At 49.1% G+C, this 16762-nt stretch overlaps 1 protein-coding gene across 1 annotated transcript in view; it reads right to left on the bottom strand.

The window, feature by feature from the left end:
• Window positions 1-810: 810 nt before the first annotated feature.
• MMP17 (matrix metallopeptidase 17) overlaps window positions 811-16762 on the bottom strand; it is a 62989-nt gene continuing 47037 nt past the window's right edge. Inside the window, exons 4-10 of the mRNA XM_030501894.1 lie at window positions 14753-15036; window positions 11726-11902; window positions 11492-11591; window positions 9244-9326; window positions 5098-5250; window positions 2627-2884; window positions 811-1801 (exon numbers count right to left, since the gene is read on the bottom strand). Coding sequence (XP_030357754.1) covers window positions 1473-1801; window positions 2627-2884; window positions 5098-5250; window positions 9244-9326; window positions 11492-11591; window positions 11726-11902; window positions 14753-15036 — 1384 coding nt within the window. The 3' untranslated portion in view covers window positions 811-1472. The remainder of the gene's footprint in view (window positions 1802-2626; window positions 2885-5097; window positions 5251-9243; window positions 9327-11491; window positions 11592-11725; window positions 11903-14752; window positions 15037-16762) is intronic.

Genomic DNA, 16762 nt, shown 5'->3' with positions numbered 1-16762 from the left:
CCCTGTTCTCTATCAGGAGGCACTTCTGCCTTTCCCCCTGCGCCACAGAGGCCTCTGTGTTATATCTGGCCCCACGGCAAAAGCCCTGGCTGGCACCAGGGCGAGTGGAGCAGCCTTGGGTCCCACAGTGACACTCACTGCCTGTGGCTTCCTGCCTCCTGACGGATCTCTCCCAAAAGCTGGCCCTAGCAGAGGCAGCAAGAGGCATCTCTGTAAGAGTTTTACAGAAGCAGAGGAGAGAATAGTATGTCCCAGTTGCTGCTGCTCATTTGTCTCCTTCAACTCCTTGACACCACCAGCCTGGAGGACTCTGGCCTTCCTGACATCTCAATCACATACAGTTACTAGCACAGGTTCTCTCACCATTTTCAAGGACTCTCAGATGCCCAAATTGTGCTGCAGAAAATGGATTAGCAGTTAGGGAAATAACCCACCAGGAACATCCTAAAGCAGTGCTTGACCTTGCTTCTGTCACTCCAAACTCCTGGCAGAGGCATCAAGAAGAGTTTGATGCTGACTGTTCAGCATCCCTCCCTATTCCAGCCCATCCTCCACAGGGCCCACAGGTTGACAGAGTCACGAATGAATGGAATACATCTTGATCCCTCCCAAAATGTAAACCAACCTGAAACAAGAACTCCAAGAGCAGGACTTCATGTACATGGATTAGGCAGGTGTGATGGGTGTCATTGCATCTCACTTGGCTGCACAAGGTTGCTCCTTGCGCAGAGGTGAGGCTGCTCCCCAGCCTCAGTAGTCAGCACTTACTGCAGGTGGCAGGCTTGGTCTGGCAGAGGAGTGGGAGATCTCTGTGTAGGCAGCCAAGGTTTATTAGAGAAACTGTTAGATTTAAATGACTCTGGTACAAAGATAAGCTGCACTGCCTTCTGAAAGGCAAAGGTGTTTCTGACCCATAGAAACTGATACAGGTTACCGAGACATCAGTGACCACAGAGGGTTTGACATTAAATTGTCACCTTGCAGTTAATCTTAGTGGAGTCAAAGTTTCTTCCTAGCTAGTACATCCAATAGGATGCATAACTACCACCTCTCGCCTGTGGCCTTGCTGCCTTTCCTCCAGGATGTTGCCATCTGTCTCAGCAGCATCTCCTCTGTTCCCATTCAATGACAGTAGCTCTCCCCTCCTTCATTTGCCATGTTTAAACATCCAAAGCAACACATCTCTATGGAACATTACTAAATTAAATATTAGGCTGCTCTCATCTTTAACTGGATGGGGGAATAAGGAGGTGCAGAACTCAAAATCTGTTATTAGACCTTTAAACTAAAATTAAGAAGAAAAAATACCCCAAAACAAAACAAAAAACCACAGTTCATTTCTCATGGAGAATTCAAACCCTTCATTGGCAAGTTTCTAGGAATGTTTTTCTGTTTGCGACAGTTAGCATCACGGGATCATATCGTCCTTCCCTCCCCGGAGCACCATGGTGTTGCCTGTGCAGGATGAGGTGTCATAGGGCTGGACGCAGCAGTGTTGCTGTCCACACGCTGGTCAGCAGGAGGCTGGCTGCCAGTCTGAGCAAAGGGCATGCACGGAGGGATGGGGAGGCCGAGGTGCAGGAGCACACCTCGTAGCCGTTTTCGGAGCGGCTCTCGTCGTGCTGCCCCGGCTTGGAGCGTGCCCCAGTCCTGCTGCTCCCGGCCGCTTCGGGCGAGTCGGACTGCATGTCACTGCACACCAGCCAGTCTCTGGCGATGGACTGTGGGTAACCTGGCTGCGCCTCCAGGTCACTGTCCAGCACTTTCCAGTACTCCTTGCCCCTGAAGAAGTAACTTGCACCTGCGAAGAGACCAAAACCCAAAGGCAAGGTGAGCGTGATGGGTGCTTTCCCAGTGGAGCACTTGGAACACTCCCACTGGAGCTGGGAGACATATGCAATACTGCTGCTTGTTGCCAATACCCTCTCTCACTGCAGAGCACAGTGGCTGCTGGTGGGATGCTCAAAAAGACGATGCTGTGCTCAGCCGGGACCTCTCACATCGGCCAGGAGCCACCAGACAGATGGGAGGCAGGTGGTGAGATGTTGCCTTTTCTATGGAGGGTCCTAGAACAGATGCATCCCCCTGGTTTGAGAGTGTGCAGGATAAAAGCTCTAGTAAATCCACAGCTGCACACACCATACGTATCTCTCAATGGCCATCAGGGGCCACTTGTGGTCTTTTCAGGGGGAAGAAACTACTGAGAAATCTCATCCCTGCAAAATAAGTTGTAACTCTGGGGAAAACATCTCCCTTAAAAATATTTTCTATCCGCATCCTCATATATCTAGCTAAAAATCCAATGACAACAAATTCAGTGAGGAGCAAATCAGCACATATTAGGATAAAACCCACTGCAAAATAACATCAACTGTGTTCTTTTAATCAAATCAATTTATTAGGCCCCCAAGATATTTCTGTTGTCTGCTAGAAATTACAAAGACTTTTAGTGAGCATGCAGGGAGCTCTGGCTGGAAACCTACCTCCCTCTTCAGCTTTCAGACACCAGGAACTGTTGTCTCATCTGGGACTTAGCAGTTTATGTCAGAAGGGGCTATAGCTCAAGTGCAAATGAAGCACTGATTGTTTATTTCTTCTTGTTTTTTGGACCAGCATATGGACTCACCATCTGACCACCTCATGGCATCATCTAAAGGGCTTGGTATTCCCTTCCACAGCATGGTCTCTGAAGGGTACCCAGGATCCATCCTCCGCTCGTGGTCATCATAACGCCAGTAGAGATTGTCCTTAAAGAAATAAGTCTTGTCATTGTGGGCCCAGGAGAAAGCAGCGTCGATTCCTCCCAGTGGCAGGCCGAAGTCCAAGATGGGCCGTGGGTATCCTTCCTCCACGTTATTGTCTTTGAAGACCCAGTATCTGTCTCCTGTAAAAGGAAAGAAGCACAGAGCAAAATCACATTTGTTTCACTGCTAAAACCATCATTACCCCACAGACGAGCTGATGTTTCATTATCTGTTGCCGTGACAATCCTCGGGACAATCTCTTGGCATTTAAGGATGGGGATGGTGCAGAATTTAGATCTTTGAATAGATAGTTGGCTTTTTTGTGTCACGCTCTCCATAGAGCACAGCCCCCCTTCGCTTCTGAATGGCTGCAGGTGGTGGCATTTGGTTTTCTGCCCCTTTGAATTCTGCCTGCTATCCAGCTGCAAGAAATAGTTATATGCAGCTTTTGTAGGCAAATTGGGTGCTTTCTGCCTACTATTTGACTCCTGAGAAGCCAAATGTAGTCCTGCTTTGGGAGAGAAATCACCACACTTTCTAGAGCCAGCCAGGCTGAAGGACCTGTGGATTTTAAGAAATGTTAGGAGGATGCACAGGGGCTGGACAAATCCCATCTGAGCAGCTCACTGCTCTTAGGTGCCCTACACAGCCACCCCACTCCAGCCCTATGCTAGGCAGACGAGAATCGTCAATACGGGTTATTTTCCCCCTGATAAAAATGAAGCACAGCATGACTGGTCCCTGCTCTGTGGCAGAACAAGAAAATGAACTCAGACCTCTTAATTCCTACATAATCCTCTAACCACTGGGGCAGTCTTTCTGTTTGCACAATGTCTCTTTAGGAAGCTGCAGAGTCCTTTTAGGTATTACACAACCTATTTTAAAGATCAGGCTTTTTGTTCCCTTGGTTTTCTAGAAAATCTGAAGAGGCACTTAAATACATGCCCATGTATCAGCAGCAGGACCTCAGAGGCTGGGGTAATTTGTGTGCTTTGGTTTCTGTCCAGGGACAAATGAAACGGCGCTGGAGAGTGAGACAGTATTTTCTAGCTGGAAAGAAAATCTTGAGTTTAACGTTAGGAGCTAGGCAGGACAAACACACATCATGCGTGACCATGCAGCGCTGTGCCTTGCAAGACCCAGCTGTTGGCACAGCTGTAATTTGGCCTCTCAAGCAGCCCCTGGACCTGAGCTGCTGAGGTCTGTGTGTCCCTAGCATGGAGAGAAGGGAAGGAAGTGAATGAGTGCTGCTGTGGTCCATAGACCTGGCTGAGAGGGTCTGGTGCCAGGCATAAGGGCTGCCACGCTCCAGCTGGCCCCATTCCCTCCGGATTAGTGGAAAGGCAGAGCAGGGCGGGCTGCCCGAGGCAGCTGGAAACGTGCAGCAGAGCCTGTTGCGTGCTGTCCCTTGGGAAGATGCAGGGCTTGGCGCTGCTCTGCGGTGCTCAGTGCATGGAAGGGCTTTGGCTGGGCTTAGAAACGCTTCTGTGAGCACAGAGCCTCGCACAGGATTAGCCATTCCTTTAGCGTTGCTGGAGGAATCGAAACCAAATTATTGCTTTCAGAAGCGCTCAGTTCAGCATTTCTGAAACCGATAATTGCACCACGCTTGCAGCACAGCAGTCAGGGACAAAAGCAGTTTCCAGCTGGGGAGCACGGAGGGCTGGGATGTGTTTAGCTCTTCATGTGCACAACCTTTGCAAAACAAGAGCTGGTGGCTGCTGAGGGCTTGGGTGACATTCAGCATGTAGGTAACATCGAACCAGCATGGGCACGTGGTTTGTGGGGGACTTGGACATTTGTATAGGAACCAAGGGCTAATCTCTTTCCACCAGCTCTTCAGAAAGAAACTTGTGAGTTGTGAATAACAAGAGAGGATGATGACACTTATTTTAAGGAAAAAAAAAGTAACAGAAATATAATTAGCAAACCCAAGCCCTTCAGGTTTCGTTTTTGTCCCCTCTGTTGCTGCTTCTCTTCTCAGCAGCAAATACTAAAAAGAGAAAAGGCCAAAGAAGGAACTTAAAGCCTGTAAAGCTTGTGTATGGGCGATTCCTGCTTTTATTTCATTCTTGGTAAGCTAAGATTTCAGTTAGATGTGGCTGAACTTTGTCTTCAATGACATTTCCCTCAGTTTCTGGGGAACATGACTGCTACTTTTTGCCTGCCCTCCCTGTGCGCTGGTTTCTCCTGGCCTTGCTCATAGAAAACAGGTCTCGGACCTGCCCTGGGAGATGCTCAATGGCTGCTGCTGGTGTCTCCTGCCTGCAGGAGAGGTCAAAACGCTGCCAAGGTATCTTGGCACCGGGCTCTACACTGGGGAGACGCACATGCTACCTCCATTTGGTCTCACCTTTGAAGAAGACGATCTTGTGGTCGCTGGTTCTCTCATAGACCGCGTCCAAGCTGTCCAGGTTGAGCGGCAAGCCCCGCCAGAAACGGTGGATCTGAGCCGGCTGGAGGGAGACCAAGTGCTTATTGCGAGTCAGTCTCCAGAAGTACTTGCCTGGAGGAACAGACTGGACATTACTGAACCACACTGCAACCCACCTTCACCGGCAGGGATGAGCGCTGGGCACGTGGCAGCAGCCGAAAGCAAAGCATGTGAGATGGGAGCTATGAATTAGAGGCATCCTGCTTTCCAGCAGCAGCTGCTCGTGCTTTCTATTTCTGGCAGCCATTAGAAGAATCCCCTTTGGGGGATCAAAATAATCCTCTGGACATTGCATCGGAGTGGTTATCCTCCTGGCTGTGGTGTGAAGCTGCACTGCTGAGCCGGAGCAAGGTGAGAGGAGCCTTTCATCTCCTCCCTCCCTGCTGTCACATTTAGAAAGGTGTATCATGTTATGATAAAACATGGAAATACCAGAGGCTTTTTTTTTTAGATGAAGAAAGGAAGTAAGAAAATAGAGGAGGAAACTATATTAATAAAACTGGAAGGGTTTGAGGTGGGGAAGGAGGCACAGTTGAGGAGTTTGGTACCATCTAGACGTGAAGGATAAGTAGGGTGCTCCCAGAGGCTGAATGTGCTAGTGGTGTAAGCAGACACAATTCCAGCACCTGCAGCACCACAGCCCCAGCCTGAAAAGAGTTTGGGTTGGGGTATTTCTGGAATGTTCTGGGTAATGGAGAAGGAAACAGGCTGGTTCTCTGTGGGAAGGATGCCAAACTTATTCCTGCTGAAGGACCCTTATGTGGGATTTCCTGAGGAGTCTTAATGCTTTTTAGGGGCAACTCAAAACCCGGCTCTGAAGGGTTTTCAGCCTCAGTTTGTGCAACACACCTTGTGCTGCATTATTCCCAAAGAGCTCCACACAGTGAGATCCGAGCTGGAGCAACATGTCCAAGAGGCAGCTCTCAACTTTGTCTCATATTTGTTAGTGCCTGTTAGAAATTATTGCATGTTATTTATATCTGCTCTCGCATGGATTCCCCCGAGGGGGATAAGCAACAGAAACCCAAGATGCATCTTCAGATTTGTATTCATGACACTCAGCCCTTCCTCCAGAGCCGGCAGATTGTGACACCATCTTTTAAAATTTTATGGAAATTGGATTTTAGCCTAATAATGCAGAAGGCGAAACTTTAACACTTAAACATCTGCAGAGAGGGCGCTTTTATTCTAATTATAAGGATTTATATCATAGTCTTGTTCTTCTGCTCCAGTCTGCATATTTGATCTGACCGAAGCACACCAATGAATAATACATTCACATGTGGTAGGAATTGCTATAATTACAGATTCTTTTGAAGAACGTAAAAGAAAAAAGGATTCAAATTTGGTGGTCATTGTATATCGATGGAAACACATGTAATTAAATAAAGATGATCTCTGCATCTCTAATTAGTGAGGCACCAAACACAGATCTTCACTTTTATAACAAGAAATACAGCTCAAGATAATTCCTTCTTTAGCAGATACTGAGCTTTGGAGTGGCCTGGGTGTCTTTGAGACAAGGAGGGAAGCTTCAGTGCTTTTGACATTACAACCATTTGCCAGCGATGGGCTCAGCGGGTGTGCAGCTGCAGCAAGCAAGCTTTAAATCTACCCTCAAAGTCAGGCACAGCCTGGGCTGTTGGTTGGTTTGGTTGGGTTTTTTTTAAGCTATCAGCAAAAAGCAAAAAAATATAGCAAGTAGCAAGGAATTCTGAATGCATCAGCCCTAGTCTGCCTGTGCTCGTGCTTTGTCACAGTCAAGCCTGCTTGCCAGAGTGCTGGATGATCATTAGCCAAAGCCAGACCCATGGGGGAATTGCTGCCATTAGCATGCAGAAGTATAATAATAATATAAAAAAAGTAATCCCAACCCCATGTTTGTTTCAAAAACTTGATTTAAAGCCACTGTCTTAGCTGGAAAACTGAGCAGGATGAAAGCCAAGTGTGAAGTCCTGCAGTCCCAAGCGTCTCATTTTATATGGATGAAGGGTTGAAGCAATTGCTTTCTTTAATACCAGGTGATTTTGATCCCAGCTGCGTATGATGCTCTCTAGACTTTGGCTGCCTCTGGCAAGGCTGCTGCACACACTGTGCAGACACACACAGAGGCCAAAGTCGTATTAAAAACTTCAGGAGTCTGTAGCACGGCACCTAAATCAACACAAGCAGCATTTCCAACTCACTGTTGCCTTCAATGCGACAAGCCTGGGAGCCCTGGGGAGCTCTGGTACCAATGCCTGTGTGGTGGGAGATGCTTCTCTCCAGCTAAGGAACCAGCCAGACCAGCTCAAAACAAGTGTCCATTGGTGGAGGGAGCTCTTCACTGGAGGAGGGTGTTAAAATCCTGCCCCAGAGGTGACATCCCTGCTCCTTGGTGCCCAGGATGGTTTGGTCGCAGCGATGGGGGCTCCGAGGGAGGATGCTGGACTCCGGATACAGTTTTGCAGCTGGCATCCACTGACACTGTGCTCTTTGCATTTGCATTTTGGCCCACAATAAATATATCCATGAATAGACACTGAGATGGATTTCTCTCTACTTCTCATCTGTTTTTTCACCCTCTGAAAGACAGCCAGCCATTTATCCTGGACGCCAGTTGTCTCTTATTTTCCCTTCTTCACTGTGGCTTTTTGGAACCGGCATCTGAGCAAATGCCACAGGGGAACAGCCTCCCTATTATGCTCCCCCAAGGGCACAGACACTGAATTCTCTGGAGCCCTTTTGCCGTCCTTGCCTGCAACATGAGACTTGCGCTGTGATACCCAGATGGGTTATATGCGCCTGGACACTGCTCTTGATCCTTGGGAAGATGCTTCTGCTTCCCTGCCGGATGGCTTTGGGGTTGCCAAACGGTGCCCAGGGATGGAAAGAAGTGCCTAGTGGGCATTTTTCCATTTTGGAAAGATGGCAAAATAAGCTCCAGCCTACATGGGCTCTGTACAGCTGAGAAGGCACCGATGGGATCCTCGTCAACAGTCGGGCACCCCAGGGACACACAAGTGTTTGCTGACATGGAACTAGACGGCTCTGCAATCATGTGCATGTTGTCTTTGGGCAATGCTCAGCAAGCAGCGTTAGGGAAGGTGAAGTGTGGGAGGAAGGAAAGTTGGAGGTATCCAGGAAAAAAGCAGTGGAGAGCTGTTGTTGCTCTGCTCATCCTTGGTTCTACCTAGATTTTGACTTTGAACATGCAGATATCAGATTTTAGTTCTTTCCTTGGGTGGTGCAGTATGATGGATCAGTGTGGCATGGTACATGCTGGGTTGTTACCAGCCTGGCCACTTCAGAGGGAAGCGCTAAACCCCAGGACTTGGAACATGGATACACATCTGCCCTGGTGTTAGGACACACATCCCTTGTGGGCACCACACTGCAGTGGCTTGGCCAGGCCCAGTGCCCCCAATGGTCTCTCCTTCCTAACCACCTGCCAGAACCCAACCTGCTTGTGCCACTGAATTGCTCTTGGCCACAGGTCCCACATGTTAATTATGGTCTTGGGTAAAGAGCATCCATTTTTATAGTTTTAAAATAAATTGTGTTTAAGTTTCACTGGCTTTCTCCTTTTTGGATAGAAGAAATGCTCAATTTTACTGCTCAGTCTTTTGCGTACCTCTACCACATCCCTTCTCCTCCGCCTCCCTCACAGTGCCCACTCAGCCGTGATCTCTGATGGTCCCCCAGCAATGCTACTGCATGTCCCCAGCCATCAGCCTCTGCTGTGCTGTGACAGACAGGGCACAAGCTGGGTGGTTTCCTTCTGCACCAGAGGCAGGATTTGCATTGATTTGCATCGACATTAACATTTCCTTATCACCCGTCCTCAGCCTCAGCGGGCAGATTAAAGGTCTAAGCCCTTTGATTTGAGCCAGAAGGAATCAGTGGCATGTGAGACACCTCCCTGGGTCTGCTGGCCCCGCAGCCTGCAAACCCCGATCCAGCTTATCCTTATTGCCTGCCCCAGCCTGTCTGACATTGCCGCTGCAGTGTTGTGCGACTGCAGCAATGCCACCGCAGCAATGCCACCACAGGGTGACACGGGCAAAGACCACAGCATATGCTTACCTTTGAAGAAGAAAGCCTCTCCCCGTATCTGGGCCACTGCATCAAAGTGAGTGTTGCATCTGTTAGGCACATCCCGCCTGATCCTGTGGAGAGATGCCTAGCTAAGCATTGACTAGATGGATGATGAGGGGCTGTCCCCTCCCTGGCGCTTCCCATCCCATGGACCACATCTCCCCTACCGCCAGACCCGCCAGCAGCAGACCACAGGCTGCATCCATCTATCATTGCTCATGCCCAAACCCAGCCATGTGCACAGGGATTTCCAAGGCGAGCTTGGGCAACCCTCAGCCTGAAGACAGCTTTGTGGCAGATGCTTCCTGACCCATCAGAGGCCATCAGTGGGAGTCAAGCAGGGACACATTCTACATCTATCAGGTAGTGGCACTGGTGAGGGCTGAGCTGGCTTCCTGCTCCCTGGTAGCACAGCATGGCTTGGCTGGCTGCACCAGGCAGCAGGACACACGGTGGATAAGAGCCAAGCAGCATCTTGCTCCAGTGGCTGGGGACATTGCTGCTCCAAGGCTGAGCTCCTTGTCATATTGAAGGCAACAGTGGTTGGAAATGTGACAGAGCTGCAAAGCAGAAAGCAGCTGAGCCAAAACAGAGGGACCTGGAGGAGCGATGGTGCCCTGGGATACCCAGTGAATGCCACCTGGCAAGTCACAGCAAGATACTGAGCTGCTTTTAACAAGGTGAGTGTGGAAGGCAGAGTATGAAGGACTGAAAAAGCCACAAAGCCTGTGTAAGAAATGATGATTGATGGAGGACAAGGAGAGGATGCTGGGATCATGAACGGAAAAGCTGCTGTGAGTGACAGGGAGTCATAAATCTAATTTGCTGATAGAAGAGTTGTGCTGGGCTGCCAGCACCAGCTTCACAACCATCTTCAGCCACAAAGTGACAGACATGGAGGTGAACCCCATCCACCCTCCCACTGGGCAGGAAGAAGGCGTTGGCATGAACAAGTTACCAGTTCCTCCTGTTGCTGGTGTGAGACGATGGTCTCCTACAGCAGCAGGGAGAAATGCTCTCGTTTCTAGGTCAAAATACGGCCACACAGAGCCTTGTGGACAAGCTCCATTAGATGCTACCCAGGAAGACAGATAACTAACAGCATTCAGCATGTTGAAGGCAAAGGATCCCTTAGGGCCCTCATAGCCTTTCTTCAAGCCCTGGCAGCTGGGACACCTCCACCAAGAGCAGGCTCTCAGCACCTGTGTACTGTGGGCATCACACCAAGCTGGGCAAAATGGGATGAAAAAGGTGCTGAAGTGAGAAAAGCAACTGCAGCACAGGGATACTTTTTCAAGATTGAATTGTTCTTGGTTCAATTACTTTAGGGCCGATCTGGTCGTTAATGCTTCAGTGCTGTGATCCCCTCTTTGCAGATGGGTCATCGAGGCACAGAGAGATGAAATGACTTCCTGAAGGTCACACCCCACATGGGGCAGACCAGGAGGTGAAGGTGAGCTGCTCCATCTCTGCTGCTCCCACTTGGGCCACTCCTGGTATCTGGCAAACATATGTGTGGCCATGAACTCCTGCCTTTTTGCTCAGTGACCCATCTTCTCATTACTGTTCTGCTGCCCTGGTAGTAAAATAATTTGGTAACTCCAACGTTTATTAATGAGGTAGATCTAGAATGTCCCTTAATGAGGGCACGCTGGTTGCTCGATGACGCTCAGTGTATGCAGCCCTTTGCCAACGCAAACCTGCGTTGGAAGCAGGCTATCGGTCCACTTGTTCCAATATTCACCCCCACAGGTACATTAGGGAGTTGCTCACTGTGGAGAGGTTTAGTAAGTTATGCTTGCACAATTCAGGGTACTGCAGAGGAATTGATTAAAATTTCAGCAAGGAGGAGTTTACCTAAGGGTGATGAGGACAGATTTCCATTAACACGAGTAAAATGTTGAGTCTTAGGGAAATGCAAAGCACTGCAAGATGCTACAGAATTTCTGGACATGCCTTGGATGATAAAAATTACTTGAGAGATAAACAGCAACTGTCACTTGTTCTTGCTCTTAACCCTCCAGTTGTGGGCTAGCTGGCCACATACTGCTTAATAAAAGCAATAGTGTATGCAGGAGATAACGAGGAGATGTGAGGAAGAAGGGGCACTCTGTGTGTGTATTTTGCAGATGGCAAGAGGTCCAGAGGGAAATACTGGAGCCATAGTGAGGAGGCTTCACTAAATGGAGCTTCACTACTACATGTCCTTTGCAGGAAAGAGATAAACTTGACTTACGGGACAGTGGAGCGGTTCTCTGGCAGCTCTGGCAGGACAGGGTGGTCATCAGGTTTGCTTACATCAGGCTTGGCTGTGGGGGACACAGATTCCCTGACTCCTGTGCGTAAAGACAAAGAAGCAGTAGTGGGGAACACCCTCCTCACACCAGCTCCGCTCACCCCTATAAAATAGCTATTCCAGCACGCCCCATGGCAGAAACAGGCTATACCCAGGTGAGGGACACAAACTTACCATAGAGTTGCCAGATTCGGACTTTGTCCTCGTAAGGTAGGTCATACTTCAGAGGATCCCCCACTGGACCTTGGTAGTAGGGTCTCATGATAGACTCTATGGCAGAGATGTGAGTCAAGCCAATGGCGTGGCCAAACTCATGGACAGCTACAGCAAACAGGTCCATCCCATGAGCGTCTGGAAATAAAGATAGAATTGAAATAAAAGTCACTGCATGCTGGTTGTATTTTGGGGATTTGGGTGGGCTGTAAGAGAAAGTGTATGTTGGATAAACTGGAAAGCAAAGCTTTGGATAGGTGAAATTTGAAAAAGAAATTTTTGTTCAGTTGGAAAAAGGAGACTGAAGTGTATCATATGAAAACAGAAAGCAAGGCAAACATCAGCCCACAGCGTGAGGCCTCAGCCCCACAGACATAAGGGGATCACCCCTCTTATTCCCAGATCACTGACAGTACCTGAGAAAGAGCTGGACCAACATCTGAGACAGCGACCTCGGCACAACCATCTGTCATCCCCACCAACCAGCACTGCAGAGGCCAGGCCAGAGCAGCCTCCTCCTGTATCTCACCCTGCAGCAGCTGCCAGCACAGTCCCTGTGATCCCCACAATGCCACATTGCTGCAGCCGGTAGCCAGAAGCTCATCAAAGCCTGTGATAATGTGCCAAGGAGCAGTGAGTGCCCAGCAGTGCCCACGGTGCTCTGCTGGGCTTTCCCTGCCTCACAGTGCCGGCCAAATCCACCACAAGCGCCTTCCTGCACGCATGCCAACACAGAGCTGTTCACCCGCTCATCACACACCAACCCTGCTCATCTCTCTGCTGGCCTGACAGGAGCTGGCAGCAGGGGAACGTGACCATGTCCAGCTTGTTTTCGGGGGGCTTGCCCTTCTTCTTCCCTTCCGCACCATGTGCTGGTGGGGCTGCAGCTCCAGGGTCTGCTCCCTTAGGCAAACACTTAGATACTCACACACCATACTGGGCATCAGGGGGAATTTATTGGACGTTGATACCTCCCTTGATGAGTTTTTTCCCCGCTCAGTCTGAGCACTCTCTGTTCTTTTCCACCATATTTTCTTATTTGCAATCCAACCCCTAGTGCTTCACACCACACGCACAGACCCATCCCATACTCTCCAGAGCCTCAAACACAGGTCAGGGGGGCTAATGTCCACCTCCAAGCCTATACCACTGCTGCTAAAGCAAAGGAAGAACTGCTTCCAAGAGCTATATGGCGCTGGTCCTGCTCGATGCATTCCCACCCCCAGCTGAGCCAAGCATTCATCCAATTGCGGCCCCTTGCTGCACAGCAACACCCTGCAGAGCAATACCAGAGGGCAGCAGTGATTTTAAGCACGGCTATTACAAAGATCGTGATTGCAAGTATTGTAATAAACAGGCAGTGAGGACAGAAAGGTCTCTGCAGAGCTCAGGGGAGCCCCACGTTCCCTGAGCCACAGTCAGGACCAAAGGAGACAATCACACAGGAGCAGCCATGGCTGATCCCGCACTGTCCTTAGCACTCCCCACTGGGCTTGGGGTGTTGAGGGGGGATATTTTTGCTGAATTCTGCTTTTTTCTTAATGACTATTATTTATATGTCTGTAAACAGCCAGGATTTTATAACCTGTGCTGTTTTCCCCAGTTCTAGGGTAGAACAAGACATATGCTTTCTGACATTTTAATGCCAAACTGACAACCTTGGGGATATTTTTATATCACCTATGAGAGAGAACAAAATAAATTAAAGATGAAGCTTGGGTAGCTCCAAGACCTTCAAAATAGAAGGCAGCTTTCTTGCCATCAGGCTCATCCCCTCATGCCCCCGTACTGCTTGGAGGGATCCTCCCTGTGGGGCCGCTGGCCCTGAGCTTGCTCCTCCATAAGACCCTCTTCTACAACAGCTACAAAAGGAGCACCACTCTTTACTTCATCACAGAACACATCCACTAAAGTGAGCTACAGACCTCAGCCCTTGCCTCCTCCCTGTATGTCTGCAGAGCAGAGCTGCTGCTTTCTTCCTTCCCCGTGAACAGACACAGTGGCATGAAGCAAGGAGCAAGCTGAACCCTGAAGCATCAGCCGGCCCAGACCTTTAGCCTTAACCTCAGGTCTCCTCCAGCACATCTGGCTGACACTCTTGCCCACAAACACTCACCAGGGATGAGGACGGCAGGGAGGACAGGGGTGGGGAGGAGGAAGGCATTCGCTGGCTTCAGGAAATACAACCATTAGGTCTAAATGAAATCATTAAGCTGAGGCAGCAGCAGCCCATTGGGAGGCTGGCGGAGGAGGTAGAGTGACAAGAAAATTAGCAGCTGGTGACTGCAGAGGATCTATTCTGTCAAAACACGCCTGACACGAAGGTTGGGGACCTGATCCCCACAGATGGCTCACACAGCTGAGGAACGCTTGCTTCTGAATTCACTCTGCTTATTAAAGCTTTCCTCCAGCCATATGAGATGGAATAAAAGGAGAAAAAAGAATTAAACTAACTTGTAGCCATCCTGATGTCAGGTCATGGACACGAGATGGCATGAAAAAACTAGTGTTCACAGGGGGCTTTTTCCCTGCAGACCACAGAGCCCTTTCCAGGCAGGTCAGCTTATAAATATGCTTTAAAATAGGAAACCAGGATACGTGGCAGTGAAAGCACCCAAAAGATGCCAGAGTCAGAGAATACAGTCTCCTTCCAAGAGCTCCAGCAGCCACACACCCAGCCTGTGGCTGTCCAGGTCCCAGAAGAGAATGGGGCTAGGGAGTTCTCCAACTGCTTGTACGATGGGGAGAAACATAGAGATGTCATTGAGGCTTCCAGGAACATAGAAGGTTCTCAACGCTAACTGTTTCCACTTCACTAGCAAGGCTGCTTTCCCTCTCATTTCACTGAGGGGGAAACCAGAAGAAGGTGCTGGGATTCTCAAGCTCAGGGTGAAGGCACAGCAGTGGCCACACCACTCTAACCACCAGAGCAGAAGGAAGAAACTGGGAGCCCTAGCATTTGGCTGCAGCTCTCCCACCCTAACCTACCTGATGACCGGAAGGTCCAATACTCATCATCATCAAAATGAGTGTCTCCTGCTGTGTGATGGTCTCCAGGGAAGAAAGCATGTGCCACTGTCCCACCAGGCCCATCAAAGGGGTAGCCGTCATTGTGATCTGCCTTGGAGAAGTCTATCTGGATGTCTGCATTGTTACCAGCCACTTCATGGAAATTCAGTGGGGTAATGTCACTCCAGACCTTCAGGGCATAGTACATCAGGGCTCGGACGGTATCGTGGCCCAGGTGGGATTCTTTTGGGAAGGTGCGAACTCTGAAATAGAGAGAGTAAAAAAGAGAATAGGTCAGTAGCATGAATGATCTCTGAGGACCACCTGCAACGGCTCTGCAGGTAGCTGGTGCACCACGGAGCCTCAGCGAGGCCTCCAGAGCTCTTAGCACCCTTTCAAAGTGCCCTAACACCCTTTATATATCCTTATAAGTCTCTGAATCACACTGGTTCCAGAGCTATGAGGATTTCAGAGACTGAGTTTGGGTCCTCTGGAAGTGCCAAGCCAGTCTTGCCCACCAGAGTGTGAAACATCCCACACGTGTGAAACACAACCAGGGTTTGAACCCCAATACCTCCCAATCCTGCTGTACCAGGCATCCGTCAGCCACAGAGCCATGCTTCATAGGATCACAGAATAGTTAGGGTTGGAAAGGACCTTAAGATAATTCAGTTCCAACCCCCTGCCATGGGCAGGGACACCTCACACTAGACCATGTCACCCAAGACTCCATCCAACCCAGCCTCATGTGCAAACTGCTGTTAATGCCCAGGAATACAACCCTTGCTCAGCCTGGGAAAAACCAACACCATGAATCCCTTTCCAGAGCTAGCCCGGTTTTTTTCAAAGCTCCCTTTCAGACCTATTGACAATTATTTTCTCACCACTTATTCATTCCAAGTGCAACTCAAATATGCAAAGATTACCGACTTCTGAAGCCTTTGCACCACACACAGACCGATGAGTTTTCCTGTAACAGACAGCAAGTCATTGTCCGTTCTTATTACATGCACACAGAAATCCAGTAAGGCTTTGCTGCCTCTGTATATTTCGCAGCATGTCTGCTGGAGGTATAAAATAGGCTGTGAAGGCAGTAAATGCCAGCAATGCCTGAGCCTGCAATCCATAACAAAGAGAAAGAGGAAAGGATGCATTTGATGGAAATCGCATTCCAAATGCCTCCAGCCTATTGCCTGCAGGAGACAGCCTATCTGATGGAGCACTGCAGTTGAGAAGCTCTTGCTTTGCTTCTTGGTAGGAAAAGCATTTGATGAGCAGGGGCTTACAACACTGCTGCACACATCACAGGGCTGGTACAGTCTCCCTGCAGCAGGACTGCATCCCCTGGTCCCCAGCTCTGCCTTGCCCTGGCAGAGAAGCCAGGTAGGATGAGCTGTGTGCTGGTGCTTGCCCTGCAGCTGCACGATTCAAACCTCCCTTTTGGTCTGAGCTGGAATGAATGAATGTCAGTATTTCCCATACAACCAAGCCTTGAAAAAGAATTCCTAATATTGTTGGTTTAATAGATGAAAAGACAAAGATGCAACAAGGCACCTTGGCTTCTAAAAGAGTATGCTTAGATAATCTTTCAATGACAATTTTGACTAAAATAAACATGGTCCAGGAAAACGGACTGTTGACTGAATAATTATTGACAAAAACCAATTCTGCTGGAAAATTCCTGACCGGCTCTGCCCCAGTAATAACAGATACTTTATTTCTTGTGTACCAGCACACCAGCCAAAGTGATCATGAAATATTCATAACTTGACAGATTTTTAAAGGCTGAAACAACAATTATGATCACCTCACTTGCCCTCCTGCATAATATAGCTGGGAGAGCATCGCTCAGTATTTCACCACTCCCCAGCACCGATGTGAAGTAACAACCTGACTAAACCTCTAGAGGTAATTACAGGTGTCAGAAAGGGATGTCACGTCACTCAAGCTCTTCCTATGAGCAGTGATTTGGGTACATGGATCAGAGTA

Source organism: Strigops habroptila, chromosome 11 (genome assembly GCF_004027225.2).
Source record: "Strigops habroptila isolate Jane chromosome 11, bStrHab1.2.pri, whole genome shotgun sequence".
In the NCBI taxonomy this organism is placed as follows: Eukaryota; Metazoa; Chordata; class Aves; order Psittaciformes; family Psittacidae; genus Strigops; species Strigops habroptila.
This window is presented reverse-complemented; position numbering and strand designations above follow the sequence as displayed.